The 16,441-nt window shown below is 51.7% G+C and overlaps 1 protein-coding gene across 4 annotated transcripts; it reads left to right on the plus strand.

Annotated features, from left to right (window-relative positions):
* Positions 1-3,249: 3,249 nt before the first annotated feature.
* CDC25B (cell division cycle 25B) lies at positions 3,250-12,866 on the plus strand. 4 transcript variants are annotated; one of them, XM_027559367.1, is made up of 16 exons: positions 3,250-3,686; positions 4,484-4,590; positions 5,238-5,289; positions 7,020-7,061; positions 7,216-7,252; positions 7,506-7,628; positions 7,733-7,855; positions 8,046-8,180; positions 8,632-8,712; positions 8,831-9,010; positions 9,189-9,284; positions 9,986-10,048; positions 10,192-10,290; positions 10,481-10,614; positions 11,315-11,426; positions 11,581-12,866. In XM_027559367.1, exons 1-16 carry the CDS (start codon positions 3,487-3,489, stop codon positions 11,719-11,721), a joined length of 1,725 nt encoding a protein of 574 aa, XP_027415168.1. In that variant the 5' UTR covers positions 3,250-3,486; the 3' UTR covers positions 11,722-12,866. The 4 variants fall into 4 exon arrangements, with proteins under 4 accessions (XP_027415168.1, XP_027415170.1, XP_027415171.1 ...); XM_027559370.1 differs by lacking the exon at positions 4,484-4,590 and having other exon boundaries at positions 3,253-3,686; XM_027559368.1 differs by lacking the exon at positions 9,189-9,284 and having other exon boundaries at positions 3,312-3,686.
* The last annotated feature ends 3,575 nt before the right edge of the window (positions 12,867-16,441 follow it).

Genomic DNA, 16,441 nt, shown 5'->3' on the forward strand with positions numbered 1-16,441 from the left:
TGATAACATGTTGAAATGATAACTTTAAAATCCATTACATTAGGGACTTCCCTGGTGGTCGCTAGCAAAGTAATGCTCAAAATTATCCAAGTGAGGCTTCAACAGTACATGAACTGAAAACTTCCAAATATTCAAGCTAGATTTAGAGAAGGCAGAGGAACCAGCGATCAAATTGCCAACTTCTGTGGGATCATAGAAAAAGCAAGAGAGTTCCAGAAAAACATATACTTCTGCTTTATTGACTATGCCAAAGCCTTTGACTGTGTGGATCACAACAAACTATGGAAAATTCTGAAAGAGATGGCAATACCAGACCACCTTACCTGCCTCCTGAGAAATCTGTATGCAGGTCAAGAAGCAACAGTTAGAACTGGACATGGAACAATGGACTGGTTCCAAACTGGAAAGGAGTATGTCAAGGCTGTATATTGTCACCCTGCTTATATAACATATGCAGAGTACATCATGTGAAATGCCAGACTGGATGAAGCACAAGCTGGAATCAAGATTGCTAGGAAAAATATCAGTAACCTCAGATACACAAATGACACCACCCTTATGGCCGAAAGTGAAGAGTAAGTAAAGAGCCTCTTGATGAAAATGAAAGAGGAGAGTGAAAAAGCTGGCTTAATACTCAACATTCAAAAAACAAAGATCATGGCATCCAGTCCCATCACTTCATGGCAAATAAATGGAGTAACAATGGAAACAGTGACAGACTTTATTTTCTTGGGCTCCAAAATCACTGCAGATGGTGACTGCAACCATGAAATTAAAAGACGCTTGGTCCTTGGAAGAAAAGCTATGACAAACCTTGCTGCTGCTGCTGCTAAGTCGCTTCAGTCATGTCCAACTCTGTGCGACCCCAGAGACGGCAGCCCACCTGTCCCTGGGGTTCTCAAAGCAAGAACACTGGAGTGGGTTGCCATTTCCTTCTCCAATGCATCAAAGTGAAAAGTGAAAGTGAAGTCGCTCAGTCGTGTCCGACTCTTAGCGACCCCATGGACTGCAGCCTACCAGGCTCCTCCATCCATGTGATTTTCCAGGCAGGAGTACTGGAGTGGGGTGCCATTGCCTTCTCCGAAGACAAACCTTGAGAGCTTATTAAAAAGCGGAGACATTACTTTGTGGACAAAGGTCCATCTAGTCAAAACTATGGTTTTTCCAGTAGTCATGTATGGATGTGAGAGTTGGACCATAACAAAATCTGAGTGTGAAGAACTGATGCCTTGAACTGTGGTGCTGGAGAACACTCTTGAGAGTCCCTTGGACTGCAAGGAGATCAAACCAGTCAATCCTAAAGGAAATCAACCCTGAATATTTATTGAAGAACTGATGCTGAAGTGGAAGCTCCAATACTTCGGCTACCTCATGAGAAGAACTGACTCATTGGAAAAGACCCTGATATTGGGAAAGATGGAAGGCAGGCAGAGAAGGTGATGACAGAGGATGAGATAGTTGGAAGGCATCACTGACTCAATGGACATGAGTTTGAGCAGGCTCTGGGAGATGGTGATGGACAGGGAAGCCTGGCGTGCTGCAGTCCATGGGGTCACAAAGAGTTGAACATGGCTGAGTGACTGAACTGACTGACTGGTGGTCCCTGTGCCTGGGACTCCACAATCCCAATGTGTAGGGGTGATAGGTTTGGTCCCTGGTTGGGGACCTGGATCCTACATGCCATGGCTGAAGATCCTCCATGCCACAGCAAAGATCCAAGATCCCACATGCTCCAATTGAGAGCTTACATAATCAAATAAATAAATAAAAACATTAAAAGTTCTCAAGCTGAAATTAAAAACAATATATTAGGTTAAATAAAATATTAAAGTTTCATCTGTTTCTTGTTACTTTTAAAAATTTGCCTACTAGAAAATTTTAAATTACCTACGTGTCTCCCATTTTGTTTCTATTGCCTAGGACTGTTTAGACTAAACTCTGGAAGAATACACAACACATTCACTATAGTGACTGGGGAAGGGTCCTGAAGATTTGTCTGGGGTTCATGATCTACTTTTGTCACATCCCCGCCCTCCTCATCCCTCTCAGATGGGACTGGGGCCTTCTCATTCCCTTCTTCCATGTTTCTCCTGGCCTGCCCCAGCCCCCAATGCCAGGCTCTCCTTTCTGCCACCCTCCTCCCACCCCTGCTACTGCTCCTTGGCCTGAAGGATTGGAGCTGTATGGGAAGGGGCTCAAGGCTGCAGTGCCAGCATTCTTGAGCTGTGACTTGATAAGCTGGAGGCCACTTCTTCCCTGGAGAGATGGGGTGCAAAAACAGCTTACTCCCCACTAGTTTTTGACTGCAGCCTTCCCACCACAGTCAAGGACAGTGAGCTCACTAGCAGGTAATCAGATAATTAGAAGATGCTCAGTTAAAACCAGTGACAAATTCAGCCCTCCTGATCAAAGAAACACCAATTAAACATTGGCACCAAATTAGCCAAACCATCAATAGGCATTCCATAACTGGGTTCGGAGATTGCTGACACCCTCCTTTGTCCTCACTGCCAAAACTCACGACTAGACCAATCATTAGAGCCTCCTCTGGAGCTGCCGGCAAAAACTGGGCAGCTTGGGATCACATCTAACCGGGGACCCCCGGAAACACTGGCTAGTTATGTGTCGGCCCCCACCGCGGGTCCACTTCCAGCACTGGGGACTCCCCGTGGGAATTACCCTTGGGGCCGCCCCAGGAGCTGCCAGTCGCGGGGTCAGGGAAGCTGGGAGAGTAGATGTGTCTAGGGTGAATCTCAACTCTACCATCTGCACAATCATGTGACCTTGAACGAGTTAATGAACTTCTCTACGCCTCATCGTCTCTGTCGGTAAAGTGGAAAGGCGAACACACACCGCACTGCACAGCTGTATTCCGCAGATTCCTGGAATGGAGGCTATCATGATGCCAGCCGGTACATGTAAGTGATGTTAAACGGTGGGGTCCCTCTGAGGCTACTCTAGGGAGTTTTTGCATCTCCTGAGGCCCTCTTTGCTGGAGGGGTGGGTAGCTCCAAACCACATACTGAGAATCGGAATTTGAGAAGCACGGCTCCTTGAACCCTGGCTGGGAGGGAGTGCCAGGGTTAATTCCTTGATTCCTCTACCCGACTCAAAGCCTGGAACTGGGTGAGGCCGGGCTGGTCCAGCCTCCGCGCCTTCCAACATAGTAGCCCCGCCCTCTGTCCCGCCTCTCTTCTTTACTGCGCCCCCATTGGTGGCGTCCGGCGGCGCGGCCGCTGTTATTTTTCGAATATATAAGAAGGTGGAGGTGGCAGCCTCTGCTAGAGGCTTCCTGGGCTGGTAGCCTGTCCCCGTGTCCCTCCTCCCTTCCCCACCCTCCCCACTTCCCTCTCCTCTCTCGCTCCTGCCCCTTTGCTCTTCCTCCCTCCCTTCCCTTCCACCCCGGGCCGGCTCCCTACCTCGTCCAGGCCAGCTGTGCCCGGCGTCTGTTGGTCGCCCTACGCCAGGCCCGCCCGCCCCACCGCGATGGAGCTGCCCCAGCCGGAGTCCGTGGCAGGCTCGGCTCTCAGTCCGGCCGGCATGCGCGGTGGCGCCCAGCGTCCTGGCCACCTCCCGGGCCTCGGGCTGGGGGCTCATGGCCTCCTGGGGTCCCCGGAGCGCGCGGCCGCTTCCTCTCCGGTCACCACCCTCACCCAGACTATGCACCACCTCGCTGGGCTCGGCAGGTAGGGGGCCCCAGGGATGCTCGGTGTAGGGTGGGAGGCCCGCACTAGGTTTTGGTCCCAGGCCTCTCTGGAACCCGGCATGGGTGCCAAACGGAGAGGCATCCCAGACACAGCCTGCTTCAAGGCTCAGGACCGAGCTGTGCTGCTCACACCCTCCAGGTGACTTGTTCTTGGCTGCCACATTCTCTGGAGACCCTCTTCCCCACCTCCACCATGCTGCCTCCCTAATCTTGGCTCAAATCTCCACCATTTTGCCCCAGGCAGGGGATCCTGAGCCTGGACGGGGAATTTGAGGGTGGTCCTGTTCCCTCTACCCTCAGTTCTTTCCTGGGGTAAAGGGGTTAAACACTGGTCCTGTTCCCTGAGCAAGTTTGCAGCTCCAGGCTGGGTTGTCCTTGAAGCAATAAAGGCCAAAGGCTTGGCCATTCCTCCAGAAAGGCTTGTGGGTGGGTAGGGACCTTTAGAGTTTAGGGGATGGCCCTCTAGGGCTGTCTGCTGCCCCACCATTCCTCAGGATGGTTCCAGCCCAACTCCTTGCTCTTGCTCTGGGTTCACCTTCCCTGCACCCAGGAGAACCTTTAATCAATCAACAAAGAGAAGACATTAGGGCTTCTGTAGAAGGCCTGAGAAGAGGGTAGATCCTTGATGCCATCACCTCCTTTAGACAGTGCAGTGACTGGAAGGGCACTTCAGAGGTTGGGGGGAGTGGGTGGTGGTGTTGGTGGGAACATGGGCCAGCCAACCCTTGAGCCCCACATTTACCTTTCTCCTTCCCTGGGTCCCTGCTCCCTTCCCAGCGAGACCCCAAAGAGTCAGGTAGGCAGCCTGCTCACATGCCTATCCCTGTCCCGTCGGGCGTCTGAATCCTCCCTGTCGTCTGAGTCCTCTGAATCTTCTGATGCAGGTGAGGCCCAGGGGTGCCAGGGGAGTTTGGGGGGCTACCTGAGCCTCCCTACTTCCCTGCTGATCAGACTAACATCCTCACCACAACCTGATGGGACCCCGGCAGCCTCCCCCTGCCCACTTCTGGTGGGGCATGCCACAGCCGGCATAGACTGGCTGAGCAATGGGTGCTGGGTGGGGTCCTCCAAGGGAGATGAAATCTTACTATTTAAAACTAGGCACCGAAGTCCTAAACCACAGCCCCACCTGGGAGGCAATTAGGCTGAAAATCTGTCATTTTATAACATTCACTTGCCTTCGGCTTTAACTTTCATTAAAAGCTGTAATCTTTTCTAGAACAAATTATTTTAAATCAGTTCAAGAAAAATGCTTAGCAGAATTTTGGTTTAAAGCCTAAACTTTAGGCTTTAAAGTTTCCATAGTAATAGGCAATTCCAGCAAGAATAGTAAATAGGGAATGGAGCCCTGTGTAACTTGGCCATGTGTCAGCCCTTGGGGTCTATGGGTGGATTTTGTTTCAGTTTTTAATGTATCAAGACCTAAGATAAAAACGGGTTTTCCCCCCTTCTCTGAATAGTGTTGGGACATGGTAGGGAAAAGTGTGCAGGAAATGCCACCACTTTCAAACCAAGGCACTCTGTCTCTCAGGTCTGTGCATGGACTCTCCCAGCCCTATGGACCCCAACATGGCAGAGCAGACGTGAGTAGAGAAGAGGGACCACACGGTCAAGGAGGGGAACCTGCCCTTGAGAATCTTAGTTCCACCCTAAACTCACTAGGGGAGCTTGGGAGAGCAAACAGACCTCCCTAAACCCTTGTATAGGGGCACTAATTGACCTTTCCATGTCCCGGCATTCTGCTTGTCTCAGGGAAGGGTCTACTATCGTGGGAGCAGCTTAGAATGGGTTCAGGACAGTAGCCACAGGGAGCCTCTTGTGGGAATACAGGACTGTATGTGCCCTTTCTGCCTATGCACATATTTTTCTTTCCTGTGAATTATCAAAATTTTAAAATATGGTCCAACTAATTCAAAGTTTTTAATTTACTCTAGGCCAAACAAAACAGTTGCTGCAAGCTGGTTTGGCCCTTGGCCCTCCTATCAGTCACCACTGGTTTCAGTGACATTTCATCCGCTGGCCAACCCTTGGACCAGGCCCTTTGTGAAGGAGAGTGGAGAAGTTGAGGGGCTCTGCTCAACACAGTTCTCTGCTTCTTGGTTGTGGGGCAGGAGTAGTACCTTCCAGAGCACAGCTGTTCCCATCCAGCTGTTCAGGCCCCAGAAGGGAGAGCAGACGTTACTGGGAACAACGGGCAAACCCGGCCTGGGCTGAGCGACTGTGGATTTGGGTTTAGGGCGGTGGCTGTCTTTCCTCCCACTGCCTTTGATCAGACTGGGCTGGGCTGCAGGTTTGTTCATAAACAGGAAATGGGGAGAGCATTGGGTGGTGGTGTGGGGACTGCAGGTTGGGTTTTGATGATAACACAGAGCTGAACCTGCTTTACCCCTAGGGCCCAGGTGCAGACTGAAAACCAAGCCAATTAAATTGGTCATCCTGGTGCCAGGTTGGCTGCATACAGCCACCCTGCCCCACCTGGGTGAGGGGTGGGGGGGCTATCCTCCTGACACTTTAGCCCTCAGTTTCCCACCACCAACACTGCACCTGCCTTAACAGTTACACAGAAAGAGGTGTGTGTGTGTGTGTACACAGAGACACACAAAAGCCCTGCCTGGCAGGTGGTCTCTGGTAACATAGCTAGGCTCAGAAGGAACATCTGTTGGAATTCTTTGCCTGCTGGTCTCTTCTAAGGCAGGAGGAGGGGTTGGAACAGAGGCTGGGTTCTAAAATTCCACAGGAGGGAGGAGAGGTTATGACCTTGGACATTTGTCACTAGGGGGTCTGACATGGCAGACCGGGGCTGATCCAGGGGCACACTGAACCAGTCCCCTGTCCTGGAGGAGCCAGGACTATCCCACACAAGGGGAGGGAAGCCCTGCCTTGCTGGTATCCAGGCCCTGCAGACACCCACATGTTCAGGACAAGGCCTGTCATGGGATGGATGGATGCCTTTCCTGGCAGCCATATGGCCCTGCTGAGGTGATTTGCATACAGGTGGAAGGCCTGTGGGCAGGCTGGTGAGACCGTTGCCTTGGTAACTCCTCAGCTACCCCAAGACCTACCCCAGCTGTCTCTGTCACTGCCATTCTTCAGGCTTCTTCCATTCAGGGCAGCTTTTAAAATCCCAGGCTGCCTCTTATCTCCCTCTTCCCCTATACCTGGGCCCATGATAGGTGCTGCATTCTTCCTACCTCCTCTTTCCCCTGGCCTGAGCTCTGGCTCCCCTGGGCCTTGTGGACTGAGGACCCAAGGCTGGGGATAGGCAATGGGCTGTGAGGAGACCTAGGTTGAATGGGACCCTTCTCTGTCCTAGGTTTGAACAGGCCATCCAGGCAGCCAGCCGAGTTATTCAAAAGTAAGTGCTCTGGCCTTCGTTGCACAGGCTCCCTGCCCCGTGTGGGTGGAATAGGCCCCAGGATGTACAGGGCTCTGTGGTGGAGGGGCACCCTGCATGTTCTCTGGCACAGCCTGACTCTCCAGCCCTGAGGTGTCCCTGTTTCCTTCTGCAGTGAGCAGTTTGCCATCCGACGTTTCCAGTCCTTGCCGGTGAGTGTCCTCTGAGGCCCATTGAGAGACTTGGGCCTACTGGCTAGGATTATAGAGGGCAGGAGGGACCTGGATTGATTCTCGGAAGGTCGACTTGAAGCAGTTGGGTGTCCCTTGTCTGGCTATGGGAGATGGGGCTTTGGAGGTGGACAGGGGATCTGGGGGAGTTGGAGCAGAGATGGGAGAAGGTATGGCCTGGGCTGGCACTAGGGGAATGGAGCCTTCTGTACCTACTGCCCTCCTGGCTCTCTAGGGGAGGCTTCTGGGCCACAGTCCTGTGCTACGGAACATCACCAACTCCCAAGCGTCTGGCACCTGGAGGAAGACTGAGGCGTGTGACCAAGCTGCCCACGGCTCTGGGGAGGACAAAGAGAATGTATGTTTCCAGAAGGCCAGAATCGAAGCACTTCAGGGAGAGAGGGGGGCTTGCTGGAGCGGTTTTCTGGCATTTGATCATGCATCCCTCTGTATTGCCCACAGGATGGATTTGTCTTCAAGATGCCAGGGAAACTCAAACATCCCAGCCACTCCCGTGCTCTTGGGGAGTGGGCCAGCCGCAGAGAAGCCTTTGCCCAGAGGCCAAGCTCGGCTCCCGACCTGATGGTATACCAGGAGAGCTGACCCCTGCAGGGCAGGCATGCGCGGAGGGCAGGTGCCTGTGAAGGCAGCCTGGGAAACTTGGGGGTGATCCTGAGCCCTGAGGCAGTGGGAACCTTATTTCTCAGAAGGTTAGGGTGGAGACTTGTCTCGGGCCCCATGTTGAGTCTCCTCTGTCTGTTTGTCACCCATGCAGTGTCTCACCCCTGAGCGGAAGATGGAAGTCGAGGAACTGATCCCCCTGGCCCGATGCCAGTTCTCCGTGACCCCCTCCACAGGGGCTGTTGAGGAAGACGATGGATTCGTGGATATCCTGGAGACGGACTTAAAGGTAAACAGCCTTGCCTTGTCAGGCCCCCTACCTCTCCCTTCCTGAGATCTCCCGAAAGAGGTAAGCTCTGAGCTCCTACAGCAAGACTATGACCTCATTTCAATGTCAGAAGAACTGGAGGTAACTGAGTCACAGCCTGACCTCTGGCCAATCAGAGAAGAGGAAGTGGCTGGTGCTGCAGTGGAGGGTGGATGGGCAGGGCAAAGGGAAGCCTGGTCTTCCTGTATTGCCATGCTTCTCATATCTATGCTAAAGTCCCTCTGGCGAGTGGGGCCCCGCAGTTTCCTGGTCCTGGGGGCTGTCCTGTGTGGCAGTATGAGCAGGGTCACCAAGGGCTGCTGGCCTGGAATTTTGCTGGGAGAACTGGGAAAACCGCCCTGGAGGACTTGGGGCCTTAGGTGTTGGACCTGTGCCTGCGAGTGTGACCATACCCTTGCTGATCTGGCCTCAGGAAAATGATGTAGTCCCCCCAGGCATGGAGAGCCTCATTAGTGCCCCACTGGTCAAGACCTCAGAAAAGGAAGAGGAACAGGTGAGCCCCTGGAGAGGCCCCTCAAAACTTGGGAATGGTGGAGCCCTACCCTCTGAGTGAGACTGGGATGGAAAGCAGGGGCTAGGAATGCTGACCCCAGACCTGCTACCTCTGCCAGGACCTCATCATGTACAGCAAGTGCCAGCGGCTCTTCCGCTCTCCGTCCATGCCCTGCGGTGTGATCCGGCCCATCCTCAAGAGGCTGGAGCGCCCGCAGGACCGGGATCTGCCTGTACAGAACAAGCGGAAAAGGAGCGTGACTCCTCCAGAGGAGGAACTGCAGGAAGCTGAGGAACCCGTGAGTACCCCCGTCCTGGGCTGGGACTAGGCTGGACTGCCACCCTCCAAGTCCACCCTGTAAGCCCGTCTCAGCTGGGTTTGTAGAGGGGGGCAGGGTGCAAGGAAGGGGGATGCTAACCAGACAGGGCACTGAGGGACAGCCTCACCCCTGACCCTGGCTGCCACTTGCCTCACAGAAAGCCCGCATTCTCCGCTCAAAGTCTCTGTGTCATGATGAGATTGAGAATATCCTGGACAGTGACCACCGAGAACTGATCGGGGATTACTCCAAGGTACCAGCAGTGGGACCCTCAGGAGGCTCGGGCCTTTACTATGTGGCCCCTGAGCCCAGCGACTGCTTCAGTGACTCCCACTCTCCCAGAAGCCCCTCATTTTGTCCTTTGCATCTTATCCTGTAGTCTCACCCAGACTCCTCTCTCTGGCTCTCTTTGATCTCCTATCTCAAATCTGTCCAGGGCATCAGTGGTATCTCCACCTTGGAAAAGATTTCCATCTTGCCGGGGGCCTCCTGGGGCCTGCTTGGCAAAGCATGGGGGCAGGAGGCATGGAGGGTTCATATTCTCTGCTCCCCATCTTCATTTCCCCTTGGAAGGCTGTTTTCTGGGGATCAGACCCTAGAGGCACCTTGGTTGCTATGGGAACCAGACCTTAATTTGAAGTCAAAGCAGATAATTCCCTGGTGGTCCAGTGTCTAAGACTCCACGCTGCCAATGCAGGGGGCCCAGGTTGGATCCCTGGTCAGGAAACTAGATCCCGCGTGGCACAACTTAGCGTTCACGTGCTGCAAAAAATCCCACATGCAGCAGTGAAGATCAAAGATCCCATGCAACTAAGACTGGATGCAGCCAAATAAAACAAATAAATATTAAAAAAAGGGAAAGTCAAGCAAGTTTGGCTTTCAGACTTGAGGAAAAACTCATTTTTCTCAGGTTCCTAGTTTTGCCAATGTCACTCTCTCTCACCTTCCCTTCAGGCCTTCCTCCTACAGACTGTGGATGGAAAGCACCAAGACCTCAAGTACATCTCACCAGAAACGGTATGCAGGGATGAGTTATTTTTCAGTGCCTTTGGGACTTCTGTTTGCTTGTTAACCTCCCCTGGAGTCAGGCTACAAGCACTGGGTCAGCCCCCTGCCTGCCAGCCTGAACCACTGGGACCCACCTCTGCGGCCTCCTGCAGGTGGTGGCTCTGCTGACAGGCAAGTTCAGCCACATCGTGGAGAAGTTTGTGATTGTTGACTGCAGATACCCCTATGAGTATGAAGGCGGGCACATCAAGGTGAGGCAGGGTGACGGGAGAGGCCCTGAAGACTCATCCAGTTCTGTCCTTCCTCTGCCCAGAGGATGCACTCTCTCATGGGGTAGGATCTGCCCTTCAAGAGGTGGAGTCACTCATCTGAAAGATGGGGACCGCACAGGGCAGGGTCAGCCACGCACAGCTGCGGCCTGACCCCTGGCTTCTCTGGCAGACTGCTGTGAACCTGCCTCTGGAACGGGATGCCGAGACCTTCCTGCTACAGAGCCCCATCACACCCTGCAGCCTGGATAAGAGAATCATCCTCATTTTCCACTGTGAATTTTCATCTGAGCGGGGCCCCCGCATGTGAGTCCTGGCTCCGCCCAGCCAGCTAGTGCTGCTCCTTACCTTCCCTGCTTAGGCTTTCGGGTGCTGGAACCATCCAGTGGCCAAGAGGCGTGAGCCCGGCCCTGGCCCCTCCTTGATCTGGGCCTCTTATCTCACCTTGGAGCTTGGAGCAGACCGTATCCCTGCTTCCCTGTGCATGGCACTGTCCTCCTGTCTCCTCTCATCCTTTCCGTCAGGCCTCCCATCTTCCCTCTGTCCATTGCCGCCATCTCCACAAAACCTTATTCTAACTCTCCAGCAGTGTCCTTAAAATCCAAAGGCCCTGTCCCAGTCCTCAGTGATGCTGGCCCTTCCAGGGTTCGATTGTTCTTTCCTCTCTCCATCTCCTCACCCAGCCTTGTCCAGACCTTCTGACTCTTACCTCTTGAACTTGGTTCACTTGTCTCCCTTCTGCCTCCACTTTCCTGGCCCAGAAGAAATGTCTCGGACAGAGATTGTGTAACTGTCTTCTGAACACAGAGCCCCTTTGATTTGCCTTTTTCTGTCTCCCCAACCTCTTGTGAACCCAGTTAGCCAGACTGAACTAAAAGTGTTCTTGTGGCTGACATTCCTGCACTCAAGCCTTCTGTGGTTCCCAGAGGAGTGGCTGCGTGGAGCAGGTCCCCTGATACATCCCACTGTACAACCAGCTCTCACCCCACACCCCTACTGGTCGCAGGTGCCGTTTCATCAGGGAACGAGACAGAGCCTCCAACGACTACCCCAGCCTCTACTATCCTGAGATGTATATCCTCAAAGGCGGCTACAAGGACTTCTTCCCACAGCACCCGGTACCACGGGTTGGGGTGGCCATAGCATCCGTGGGAGGTTTGGGCTACAGGGAAAGGGGTTGACCAGGCAGTAGCCCTCGGATAAGGGAGGATAGAGTCCTCTCTGAAGTTGCCCAGGTCCCCATGTTGATTGCCCCATCCCATCCTGCCCTAGACCTTCTGTGAGCCTCAAGACTACCGGCCCATGAACCATGAGGACTTCAAGGATGAAATGAAGACCTTCCGCCTCAAGACACGCAGCTGGGCTGGCGAGCGGAGCCGGCGAGAGCTTTGCAGCCGCCTGCAGGACCAGTGAAGGGCCAGCAACTGTCCCACCCGCCTTCCTTGCTTTGTGCGGCCTGGGCATCAGCCGCCCTGTGGCCTCCGGGGCTGAGGGTCTGCTGTCCAGGGAAAAGATGGTGAGGACGTCCTGTCTGCCTGCACCAGCCCTGATCCTCTGTCTCACTCCAGTCATGTTCCGTATCCTGGTGACACCCCCATCCTCACTCCAGGAGAGCCCAGCCTGCTGACTAAGTGAAATTGGATTAAGTCTAGCTCAAAGGAAGTATTTGTGTCTAACAGGAGCCTTTTTGGTGTCTTTTTCTTCCTTGTTTGGGTTAACCCTTTGTCTTGCTGTATTCAGAAAAGCCTCTTTTTTCCTAAGAGCTTTGTTTATATGTATGTGGCTGAGAGAAAGCTCCAGCCTCCTAGAAGGAGCCACCGCTACCCTCGGAGTTAGCACCATGTCCCAGGTGCTAACATACTCCTAAGTGTGTGTGCCAAACTCCCTTCTCCTTCCCGTCTCTTCATGTGAACATCTCCAGCACAGGCACGAGCTCTTCCTCTTTCCTGTTTCAGTGTTATTTGTATGTTTGATCTCTTTTTTTTTTCCATCTCAGGATAGTTACAGGCTAAGGTTTAGGTTTTCCCTGTCCAGTTGTTAAAGATACAAACATTCATAACCCACTTGGCCCTGGCTTCTGTGGCTCGGAAAGGGATGTTATTATCCATGGAGGCCCCTAGGTGAGGGTTAAGGCCTGCATCCTGAGCCCACTGGAAACCTAGCCCTCACTGCTGTGAACCCTGGGGGCTGAACCCACGTCAGAACTTGCTGCTGTCTCGTCACAGATGGACAGATGGACAAATGGAAGTGTGGATGGATAGTGGGTGCATGGATGGCCATAGACCCACAATGCCTTGTCCACAAACCACTGAACTGAGGCATTTCAGTGAGTGTGACTGCCTGCAGCAGGAGTATACATGTGCCTGTCTGTGTGAACAAAATCTTTACACTTTTAAGATTTGGAGATATTCAAAAGGAAATTTTATGAAAGCAGCTAAACTAAGGCCAGCCACTTCTGGATTCTGAATCTTGGGAAATGGGCAGGGCTTCTTGAAGGCTCTGCTGAGTCATCTAGAAGGGTCTTGGTTCAATAAAGCACTGAGCAAGCTGAGTAAGTAGCATTGTGTCCTGTGGAGCCCTTAATAAGACTATGGCAGACCCTGATGGTGGAATACAGCAGAGGCAAGTCTCCGGATTGGGGCTGGAAGACTCCTGGGGAGGTGGCCTCATACCCTCTTCCCAAGTCTTGCCAAGATTTTGGATTCAGCCTCCCTGTTCCCCTCATCTGGCTTCTCAAGCACTTCTGGGGTCCATCTTCCTAAACTAGCTCTCCATTCCTAAATTCTGCACCAAGAAGGCAAGAATGATGTCATCAAGTCTGTTCTCTAGAACTGTCAGTGGCTCACCATTGCCTTCAGAAACTTAAAAGTCTCAGCCTTTAGGACCTAGACCCTCTGCTGCCTCATTCCTCACCTCTCGCTGAATTAAATCCCCCATAGTTGCTCTTCACATTTTCTTGTCCTTGCATCTGCAATATGCTCAGGAATGCTCTCCTCAAGCTGCTATTTCTCTTAAGATTCAATTTCAAATGTTAATGCCTCCCAGAAGCCTCCCTGCTCTATTAGGGAAATGACTTTCATTATCCCCAGCACTCAGCAAAGGTTCCACCACTTAGGAGGTGCCAGGGTCAAGGTAAAAGAGTAGGAAAGGGCCGATCTGGGAGAACCAGAAATCTGGATGTGTCAGGAAATCCCCTTGGAATACCACAGCAAATTACTCTCTCCCACACCAGCCCAAATATGAGCTATGATGGTAGGGGCTCCTTTGCAAATGTACAACTAAGACACTGCCTGATACAGAGTGCTCACACAACATGTCAAGTGTCATTCCCACTTCTTGTTAAAGTTCTACCTTGCTGTGATTATTCGCTCCATTCTGCAGGTGGGAAAACAGGCTGTTTCTTGCCAGAGCAATAAGAAGAGACTTGAGAGTCCTAGGCTGAGTCTAAACTTGTCCCCCCGATCCCAAGTTTCTTAAGCTCCTTGGTCTTCAGTCTTGGTCTTGAGCCTGCTGCAAGGGCACAATAGGTAGGAGGGATGATATTGGAGGGGTGGGGGTGGGGGCTGGGCTTCTACTCAAGAAGTGTAGTCCAGAAGCCCCCTCCACTGAGCAGGCGGCTGGCACCAAGCCAGCCTTATCTGGGTGACGGGATTTGCCCCAGAAAAGGGAAAATACTTGTGCAGACCCCTGAGAAAGAGGAAGAAGTAGAGGGAGAGGAGAGAGAGAGCCCTGGCACAGTTCTGAGATTTGCCTGTACCACCCTGAATGCTCAAGTGGTCTGGTTTTATGAGGAGGAAGGCCCCTGGATACTCAAAGGGCACTCACCTGCCCCAGGTCACACAGCACATACAAGCAGAGTAGATATTCCAGCTGCCCAGGACTCTCACTCTTCACCTTCCCACCTCTGCAAGAGATAAGAAGGTGGGGCTAGGCTGCCTAGCTTCTGCTCTAAGAGTCCTCTTACCACCCTGGCTATGTGGATCAGATCACATGGGGAGGAGAAAGCAATGGGGGCTGAGTGTCTAACCCCACCCAGAATGAGCTAGGTGCTGACAGCTGTGGCCACCTCTGCCCCACTCACAACCCATCATAGTCAGTTGTGATCACTTAGTCTGCCCCAAACACTTTTACCTAGTGTCTCCTAATCACACCAGGTCACACATTTAGCTCATTTTGCAGGGGAAACAAGAGGAAGGGACCTTGATCAAGTGAGGACAAGAGTCTTCCCTGAGAGAAGGCCTTGGTGCCTGGGCCCAGTAGAGAGGGTGCTAGGGTTCATCTCTCCAATTTGGGCTGGGCCAAGACCTCCTTGTCCTGGGAATTTCAGAGGATAGGGCAGAGGTACTGCAGTCCCTACCAGGAAGTGAAGATATAACTTTATTCCTGGATGCTCAAAAAGAGGGGTGGATCAGGCAAGGAAGCGGTTTAAAATCCTGGGCTGTCAGCCAGTTTTAAAGGTTGTTTTGCTTATGCCAAGTCAGGGCAGGAATTCCCACCTCTGGCTAGGAGCCTGGGAGCAGCCACATGCAGCCTACTCACATGGTTTAAGAGTCACACAGGCTCCTGTGCTAGGCCTGACAGAGTCGGGGGGCTGGGGATCATTGGATTTGCTTGCTATTTGGCATTTGCAATGACAATTTAAAGAATGTTTTCTTTTTAAATTGGGGAAAGACTGACATTTCCTCAAAGGTACATATCTTAAACATAGGGCACAGATGTGAGAAGGCACCACACAGCTCAATGTGTCGACATGTCTAGCATCCCAGAAGGTTTCCTCCAGCTCTTTCCCAGTTACCTACACTCTGGAGTCACCACTAGTTAACCTCAATTGTAGTAGATTAGTTTTACCTGTTCTTGAGCTTTATACAGTTTTGTGTCTGACTCTTCACTCAGCATAATGATTCGAGGTCCATCCTGTTTCTTTTACCAATAACTTATTCTCACTATATGGATATATTCCTAAATTAAATTGTTCGTTCTACTTGTTTTTCTTCTGGCCTTTAAAATTTGGGGGGTTGGGGGCTTGCCATCCATCTTGCAGGATCTTAGTTACCCAACCAGGAATTGAACCTGAGCCATGGCAGTGAGAGAGCAGAGTCCGAATCACTGGATGCCAGGGAATTCCCTGGCATTTATTTGTTTACCCATTTGGCTGCTCTGGGTCTTGGTTGTGGCCTGTGAGATCTAGTTTCCTGACCAGGGATTGAACCTGGGCCCCCTGCATTGGGAACATGGAGTCAGTCACTGGACCACCAGGGAAGTCCCTCCCTAGTCTTTAAATCTTTTAAAAATTAAAGCAAAGATTCACTCTTTTGTGTATATATTTCTGTGAGTTTTGGTGGATGTACAGTTTGGTAACTGCCACCACAATTAAGAGAGAGAACATTTTCATTCTGCCCGTAGATTGTTTGAGACTATTTCAAAATGTGATGGAACTATACCAGGGGTGGAACTGTTGGATCACAGCGTGTGTATTTTCCACATAGTTCTCCAAGGTTGCTATACCAACTTAGCTCCCACCAGCTGTGTCTGAGAGTGTTGTTGTTCCATATTTTCATTAGGATTGGTAAATTTTAATTTCTCTCTTAACCAGAAAACGTGATTGTTTATAGCAAAGAGCTCTGTTCACTGTCCAGAGCTGCATGCACCTGCATGCTGTAGTGTGGCAGTAGCAGGAATTTCAGCCTGTCTTCTGACTCTCCTATGTTGAAATGCTAATCTTAGTCTTAATTTTTTCTCAAGTCAGATTCTTTAAAAAGTTAAAGTGACCCTTTAGGTCACTGGCTTGTAGGTCACTGGCTTGAGTCCATCCAGTGATCACAGCTCACAGTCATCTAGAAAACTTAATGATTTTTAGAAGTCTTTATCCCTGGGATTGAACACAAAAGCACCCTACTTTCCAGAAGCAATAAAACTGTTGGTACAGAAAGGAAGGATGTTTAGACAAGAAGGTCTGTAGCCATGTGGAATCTGGAAACAATCAGGAGAGGGAAGTTGAGCAATGATGGAGAAGTTGCTGTTCTGCAGCCTTGAAATCCGTGCCTTGAGAGAATGTTGGATAATGTGAAGTTACTCAGCCTATTGTTCAAAAGAGACAGTTGGTTATGAGACAGAAGCTAAGAAGCATTCCCAC

The sequence above is a fragment of the Bos indicus x Bos taurus genome, chromosome 13 (genome assembly GCF_003369695.1).
Source record: "Bos indicus x Bos taurus breed Angus x Brahman F1 hybrid chromosome 13, Bos_hybrid_MaternalHap_v2.0, whole genome shotgun sequence".
NCBI classification, from domain to species: domain Eukaryota; kingdom Metazoa; phylum Chordata; class Mammalia; order Artiodactyla; family Bovidae; genus Bos; species Bos indicus x Bos taurus.